Source organism: Saccostrea cucullata, unplaced genomic scaffold, assembly GCF_032062105.1.
Source record: "Saccostrea cucullata isolate Sc308-1 unplaced genomic scaffold, CSIRO_AGI_Scuc_v1 ctg500, whole genome shotgun sequence".
NCBI lineage: Eukaryota > Metazoa > Mollusca > Bivalvia > Ostreida > Ostreidae > Saccostrea > Saccostrea cuccullata.
In genome coordinates this window covers 232,586-241,547 of record NW_026925240.1, presented here as the reverse complement: position 1 = coordinate 241,547, position 8,962 = coordinate 232,586, and the positions used below count along the sequence as shown (strand labels likewise).

At 33.6% G+C, this 8,962-nt stretch overlaps 1 protein-coding gene across 4 annotated transcripts in view; it reads right to left on the bottom strand.

Moving 5' to 3' along the window:
• Positions 1-2,907: 2,907 nt before the first annotated feature.
• LOC134268427 (insulin-like peptide receptor) overlaps positions 2,908-8,962 on the bottom strand; it is a 65,938-nt gene continuing 59,883 nt past the window's right edge. For all 4 annotated transcript variants that reach the window (XM_062750685.1, XM_062750687.1, XM_062750686.1 and 1 more), the window contains 4 exons: positions 8,495-8,654; positions 8,137-8,266; positions 7,830-7,964; positions 2,908-7,447 (listed from right to left, as the gene is read on the bottom strand). In XM_062750685.1, coding sequence (XP_062606669.1) covers positions 6,793-7,447; positions 7,830-7,964; positions 8,137-8,266; positions 8,495-8,654 — 1,080 coding nt within the window. In that variant the 3' untranslated portion in view covers positions 2,908-6,792. The remainder of the gene's footprint in view (positions 7,448-7,829; positions 7,965-8,136; positions 8,267-8,494; positions 8,655-8,962) is intronic.

Genomic DNA, 8,962 nt, shown 5'->3' with positions numbered 1-8,962 from the left:
GTTCAACTTTCAATGAAAACCATTTCAAACTTAACATTAAACCATTATGATCGGGAAAAGGGGGCAGGGCTGCATCAATGCCTGACACCAAAATTATGTTTTTATATTCCCCCTCTCACTTCGTTTGTCCGAATATAAATCAATGAAGATCTAAATGAATAAATCACAATACTTACTAAGTAGGAACGCTGCTTGCTTGCTAGTGTTTTTATTCAATTATATACTGCTAAAACATAGCCATTCACGACCAATACAATTGTATAGCATAAACTCATTGCATTCTATTCCATCACTATCAGCCATACTTATCTCTAAATACTAGCGAACATGCTGAGAGTACCGTGCAACTACATGACCTTGCTATTTATTATACCCTTTATAACCACGTGACTTTCAAAGAAACCTTTCGAACACGCTACACAATACCATTCCGCACATAATTTTAAGAATTGAAAAGTCATATATTTTATCTACTTCAGCGATGAAGAGCAAATTCTGAGGGAACAAACTTTTCCACAAAATTACCATGGATAAAAATTCAATCAACTAGCTGCTAACACTGATGCAATATTTTCTGCTTGTGTCATGGTGCGGTACTTTTTCCTTTTGATGTTGGTCATACTTTAAATCAGATAGAAAACCTTTGGCTGAATTCCAACGTACTATAACTTCTAGGGGGCGGAGCTTCGCCGTACAATAACTTCAAATTTACCGTACAATAACTTCCGACAGAATTCGATGGTTTTTAAATATTTTTTTTTTCAATTTCTGTAAGCTTATACACAATATCCAGAGGAAACATGAGAAATCTCACAGAATCTGACCCCCCCCCCCCTTCACTCTATAAATGCATACGTGACAGGGATGGGGTAATTGAACAAAAAAGTAATTGTACTTGACTGTAATTAATTAATTACAGTTTTTGTAAAGTAATTATAAAGCAATAAATTACATGATTTATAAAGCCTAGCTGTAATTTAATTGGAGAGAAAGTCAAAGTAATTCTAATTTGATTAATTACTTTTTAATGTAATCGACTCCATCCCTGAACTAGGTGAAAACCATTTGCAAGAGAAATACACGTAAACTCATTAGTTAACTGCTTTAAACAAAAAATAAAAACAATACACAGAATTTCACTAAAAACACGTATATTCAAATGAAAACATTTAGATAATTTAAATCTGACAATATTGAAAACACGTGCAGTTCGATGATTTTCTTAAAAGTACCTGTTTCCCGGGTTCCTTGGGTTACATGCACACTGATACATGTTCGTATAATATACAAGTATGCATTCGGACTTTTTCACAATGCATTCCATAATTTTGACACCTGTGGCTACAGTACTCTATTCGGATTTCCTCCGGACATGCAACCATATGGATGATCCGTAGTAACAGTAATGAAGCGGATCATTTTGCGGACGGATCCAGGTTTCCAGTACCTTATGTTTTTTTTTTGAAATATTCAAACTGCTTAAATTAATCCATCAAATACAATTGCACACTCTTTCAACATCGCTTTACTTTCCAATGCAACCATCTCCTTCATACTTTCTGATTTGTTTGAACCGTCTACGATGGACCTAGGCCCGTGACGTAATGTCGCGTGCAGTTTGATGTCGAGGGAGTGGCTATGCAAATGACGATGACACAAGACATTTACAGACATTTTCTTTCGTTTGTAAGGAATTTATTATACAGAGAGGCGTGGCTGTCTCGTCGCTGCGCGACTCGACTGTCACGCCTCTCTGTACAATAAATTCCTTACAAACGAAAGAAAGTACTGTAAATATAACATAAATCATCATTTAGAAACTGGGAATCGTGGTTTCAATATGCTCAGAATTGTATTTACAAGTACATGTATAAACTATACGCAGTTTGTCTCATAATTTCAGGAGTAGAGATATATGGTACAGAAATGTATAATAAATTTCAATTTATGACCGATTTGTCCTGGTCCTCCCATTTTTTTATTTCTACCCAAGCATCTTTTGTGGCTCTACAATATCCCTGGGGACTAAGATGTAAAAATCAAGAATCTGCAATACTAGTACTCAGTATTTGAAGTTTTGAATTTTTGTAGGCTTTGCATGGCCCTGCTGTTTCTTAAGAAGAATTTTTTTCCAGTGTAAAACTTGGATCCTCAATTGTAGCCTCAACCTACCGGTATCTAAGAGAGCCATGATTTTGTAACGGGATAGGAGAAAGACTTGGATTCGAATTTGGGCCCCCTGAATCTTCGGTCTGGGGCTCTACCAACTGAGCTTTCCGGCCACCTGCGATTTAATCCGGCTGACTTCATGCCGCATTCCTCCCTCCTTTAAGGTCTTTGCTCCCTAAAAGATCCCAACCCAGGCTCATCCTTGGCATGCCTCGCACCAGTTACATATGTAGATCCAGGGAGTAGGCACAACACCAAATGTAACGGGAGAGGAGAGAGATGCAGCGGACTAGACCAGGATCTGAACATAGGCCCTCGGAATCTCCGGTCAGGGGCTCTACCGACTGAGCTATCTGGCCACCAGTGATCAATCCCAGCTGACCACCACAATTTTATATTCTGAATTTGTACTATCCAAGGATACTTGCAAATTAATATGACTAAAAATAGTCTTGCTGTTGAGAAGAATTTTTTTCATTTATTTCCTACATGAAATTTTCAGTCCTTATGGAGATCATAACCCCCCCCCCCCTTTGACCGCAATGGGAACAAATTCAAATAAGTCTAGCCCGAGGATGCTTGTGTATTGGCTTGATCTGTTGTACTTGGAAATACTTTTTACCTATACAATGCACTACCTAGGATGCTTGCACATGAATGGTAATAAATATGACTATGCTGTTCATGACCTATACAGGTCTTATTTCCATCAACATGCTAAGAAAGAAAAAAAATAACTGAACATTTTTATGACTCACTTTTTATTTACACAATCATTTTTTGTACTTTGGTTGGTAGGCAAAAGCTACAAAAAATTGTATGCAATTATGTACAGCCCAATGACAATGCCACTTGAATCAACTCAATGACTATGAACATATGATCAACAGACAACAAAGTATACATAACCCCAGACCCGGAGCCTGGTTCCTGTCAATAAATAGTCATCTGTATTTACAACACTTCAGTATTGTTCTGAACACACCCTTACTACCTTACTGTCACCTTGCTTCATCAATTTTAACAACATTTTCATCAGTAAATTTTGTTTCTGACAAAAAAAAAGTCCCCAGTTTAAAACACTGGATTGTACTCTAAAAAAAATTGCCAAAAAATATAATTGTTTAAAAACTTCACAATTTGAAAAAGATAAAAAAAACTAAAATAATACAATTTTTAAAAATTTGAAATGATTTTATTGCTTCCTACAGAAAAGCCAGACCTCTACGGAGCAGACATATTATCAGATAGATTGCCCTCATACACATTCAACTAGTAATAACTTTATACAACGACACTCAACATTCATACCCTTACATCCATACACAAAATCAATTGTTCATCTCGCAACGCAGTTATTTCTCATCAACATTCATACTACTTTGTACTTAATGAACGTAAATATTTATGATTTTTTATCCTTAGTAATGACATCTACATGTTGGCATTCTATTTCATTTAAAATATTTCAATATTGATGACGTTGTATACAAACTCCAGCCCATTTCAGGGCCTGGTGTAATATTTGGTTTCCCCAATATCATGTCTAGATGTGATATAAGTAAGTTCCATTTAATGATTTTCAACTTTTTAAAAAAGAATCTTTGCAATAAATAATTTTGATACAATGTATACTTTCTTTTCTATACATGTAGTGGTAATAGTTTAATAAAAAATTCTGTTTAATGCAAACTGATGATGAAAATTTAAAAAAAAAAAAAATAATGTTCTAAAATTTCCAAGCCGACTCAAAAAAGTAAATTAATAATTTAAAACAGTAGTCAAAATTGTTCCCTCATAACAAAATCACTAAATGCCTTTCATAATTAAACAACCAATTCTTTAAAATGCAGACTGATAATGCGGATCTTAACACTTCCTCGACTTTGAAACAACCTATTTGTATTATTAAAATGTATCTTTTGATGATGACAATAAATATATGTATCAAAAGAGGTAGAAAACAAATAAATACAGTAGACTGACTTGTTAGATGATCACAAAAAGGAGGTCCCTTATCTACATAAGTAAAAAATTAAACGAGTTTTAGACATCAGTTTTATAAAGGAGGCATTGTCCTGTAGTGTTATTGTCCTATGTACATTATTCTTCTGAGACAATCGTAAACACCAGCTAACTTCGTGATGATTGTGTAGAGGAAATTTTTCTGCAGTTTATGAAAGCAGAGAGCAGTTACGGAAATAACTTACAAACAGAAAGATTATAGAATACATTTATAAATTTGTCTTGATCTTTAAATGATTCAAACTATTAACAAGATCAAAAAACTTGCCTGAAGTCGTACTTTGAAATGAAAATACTGAATAAAAACGCAAAATTGGACTTTATATTTTTAGTCTCTTTACAAAACTTTCATTTTCTTTAGACAGAACATTAACAGATTTGGTATAAAAAAAATTACTGAAAGCGATGAATTCAAATATAAGCTGCTCTTTCTAACTTGTCTCTAATTAACGTTCTTAAAATATCCCACACAAAATCATGTCAACAAAGGACTGAGGTACAAAAAACCCAGAGAATGTTTATTATTATATACATATGACATAAATAAACCTGATGTAATCACTCATTAAGTTTGGTCAACTGTCTGAGAGTTTTTATACAGGATATGTAATTAATGATTATAAATATCAACCTGTCCCTGACATTAATGATTCTGACATTAGCTTCTTAGTTAAACTCTAAAACCCTCTCCTTAACTTTTCTTTCATATCAAATCCTAGTAAATATATGCAGTTTTTTTTTTAGAGAATTACAATGGTATTGTTTACTTAAATAATAGAAAACCTAACAGAATCTAAAATCAATAAATACCTCCTATTACAGAAGCAACAAATCATTAATTTTATATTGTAAACTGAACTTTTATTCTCAACATGTAAAACACAATTTAGCTTCCGCTCTGTTGACACTATACTACGACCTCATTTTTTTTTCATTCAGTCCTTTTCAAAATATTAAAACTGACTAATGTAATGGGTGAGTTAGAGATGTGATCAGTTATGTGTAGGAATGTAACTTAGTCCAAACCAGACCGTGTTTGTATACTGAGTAGATGGACACACCTATCATCTAGTGTTCAGGTAAATCTGTGTATTGCAGTTTTTCAGTACTAATATCAAACTTTTAAAATAAAATCATTATAATAAAGCAATTTTCTCCACCAATTTATAAAGATTTGTTTAAACCTCACTCCTGTTCAAAATTCCTCAATATGTTGACTGAAAGGACAAAAAATATCAATTAAGAAATTTAATACCTGCAAATTTGTATACATTTTGTATTATTTTTCCCTACTTCTTGATTCTTCTGAGTGAAAGTCTTAGTTCCATAATCTAATTTTAAATTTCATTCAAAAGCACAATGAAAGAGACACTGCAATACTGAAACCCCTGCCACATTGATAATCTAGGAATAAATGTCATGTTTTAATTTTACATGTATATCATCACATATCATTCACTACCTCTTATGTCATACGGCTATATCATATTTTGATTTTGAGAAAAAGAGATCCAAGGAGAATATTCTCATCAAATTAAGAAAACATTGATAAAAATACTGTCAATGCCATACATTATTGAAATTTACAACCAAGAAAATGTCTTTCTTTCTCACTATACCATCACACAGCACTACGACTAGAATGTATACATATCTGTTGTTTGACATTTGATTACATGATCAGTTTTAAATTAAGACTAGTTTAAGGGGATAAAAAATCTATACCATGTTGCTTGTCTTACAGGACCGATATGAAACCATTATGTTATTGTAACATAATCATTACTTTTCAAATTTCTGAACAATTCTGCAATAGCACTTCTAATACTATTTGTAATCATAAATTTATATTGGTGCTTTTCTAATACACATATGTATCAGTATCAAAATGTGTCTTAATTTTCTTTTCTGTTTAATAATTTCAGGATACAGCTTCAAGATGACCATTACTAAGAAATAATTTGCAGAATTAAGGGAATACCAGGCTATGTAACGCCACACAATCTTGAAAACTGGCAGAAAATGCAATCTTGCTTTCATTTAGAAAAAAATGTTTATATCAAATTTACTTGAACAAGCATTGTAGAAAAGTAAAACTCATTAGAAAAAAATTACACCTTTTCAACATTAAAAACTTTTAAACTTTTAAATTTGTTATGATAATCAAATTTTTGAGTAATACAAAACAGTTTTCTTTGTTTAAAAACTGCATTATATGACACTAAATGTAAATTGTAACACATAAAAAAAGATACATTAATCTCAAAACTTTTAAAAGATCTGTAATAATGGGACTGAGAACAATCAACTAAAACTGAGCTCAATGTAGTCATACATTCAACAGTGTATACATTTCAACCCATGCCCAAATAAAACATTCTCTCTAAAAACAAAAGTTTGTTTTGACACAGAGTCTATGATAAAAGCAGGACCAGTCTGAAGAGGGTTGACCAATATCATGTCAACACGGCTGGAAAGAATTTCATAAAACTGACATCATAATGAAAAACAATGAAATATGGTAGAAATGAGATCACAATAACATCTATTTTAAGACATGACTATGAAGGATAAAATGAGAGAAAGAAAAAAAAAACACTAGCATTTTGTCGTTTTTAAGTGATGCATGGCAATATGTCCGTTCGCAATATGGACGCCGTTCATTTGAGCGTAACTGCTACTGGAACTCTTTGAGCTGTCCTTGCTATCGTCACTTGACCCTATTGCACTGTAAGGATTGGAACAAGAACTAAACTGATGCTCCGGAAGTAGCTCCGGATTGCTCTCCTGCGTTAGAATGCAGTCACAAGGCTCTGTGCCATTTAGCATCAGTTTGTCCGCTTGTGAACGAGAATATAACACATTATTCACTTTATCAATCCTCAGTTCGGGGAATAACTCCCCATTCTGATTCGAATGCTGTGTTTCCTCATAGTCTGGGGGACAGTAATCATTCCCGATGTCTATATCATCGTCTAATTCTTGGTCCTGGAGCTCGCGGAGGTCCACGCCCCCTTCCGCTCCTTTCATGTCACACTCGTCCTCATCCTGAATGAATGGCATTTTTGACTCGTCCATTTCTTCATCACCTTCCTCTATGTATTCTAATGAATCTTGTTTATTTTCATCACTGAAAAAGTATGACTTGTGGGCAAATGATGGGTCTAATTCTGGAACCAATTCCTCTAAAATCTCCTTGAAAGTTGGTCTCTGTTTTGGTCGATAGCGCCAACACTTTTGCATTAATTCAAATCTGCAAGCAATATATAAAACATTAGCTATTTCACACTGGTTTACATTTAGAATCTATTTGTTTGAAATTAAATTCTTTTTAAGTCCAAATGAATAATAGGCAATTTTTGGTTAAATTATTACATCTTACTTGATAGTAAAGCAAAGAAGTTTTACAACCCTTCCTCACTCTTATTCAATCATGAATGCATGCAAGTGTTTAAATTACGTGACACTGAACTTTTAACCCATTTATACCTTCCTGATGTTTTCTCAATTTGTTAATATGCTAAGAAATCATACAATATATTAAGAAATCATACAAACAATTTTCTTATTAAGTTTTAGCCCGGTTACCTTGGTTACCTGTGGTATTACAAACAATAAATATATCTGCTACTTACAGTCTGTCTGGACAGTCTTCCGGTTTTTCCATCACGCGCCCGTTCAGCACGTACCTCAGGACCTCCTCATTCGACAGGCCCTGATAAGGCTGGGCAGCTAGAGTGGCCATCTCCCATAAGACCACTCCATAAGACCTGTTAAAACACACTCCCTATTATTCATCCTATTTATTACTTTTATTATTAACATTTAAATTTTCTGAAGACAAGTTATTCATGTTCATAAATGAATGCTTTTTTCATACATCACATAATTTTCACATTCCTCAAAATGGAATAGTTCTTCAGAGAGGGGCTGCTAACTTACCACACATCGGACAGACTGGTAAATATCCCGTCTTTTAATGATTCGGGAGCCATCCACCTCACCGGTAATAATGCTTTGCCCCCCTTCCTATAGTAATCTGTCTCATAAATATCTCTTGTCATGCCAAAATCTGCAAACATTGAAGAGCACAGATCCAAGTCTCATAGCACATACAAAGTCTTATGTATCAACTTTTTCATTTTGCTATGATTTATCATCAAAAGATTAGATTAGTGTTAAATAATGTATACTTGGTCAAATCACTTTAAAATATAATATTTAAAAGATATTAAGACTAGCTTTTGGAATCCGATGCCTAGGGAGCCAGGTGCTCCTTTACTTCCCTGTGTATACTGACCTGCGATTTTGACAGTCAGGTCTTCAGCAACCATACAATTCCTAGCTGCTAAATCCCTGTGTACAAATTTCTTATCAGCTAAATAGGCCATGCCATCAGCTATTTCTCCTGCCATCTGAATAATTCGCTTAATGGTGGGTGGTGTTCTACTTATGTTTTCCTGAAAGTAAATTTATATCATCTTAATATTTCTCAAGAGAAAATTTAAATACTGTAAACATACTTTTTTCCACAGGGTCATAATTCCACGGAATCTTAATTTCTGTTTAATCTGCGGGTAGAAAATTACGCGGATATTTTAGACTGTCATTACATGCCTTACATTTATACTACTGTAAATTCCTTATTTTTCATGAGTACTTTTTATCGCGAACTGGATCTTTAACATCAAATCGCGAGAATTATAATTCACGAATGGACGGTTAATCAACAGAATTTACATAGACTTTAGCACCATAAAAATAAAAA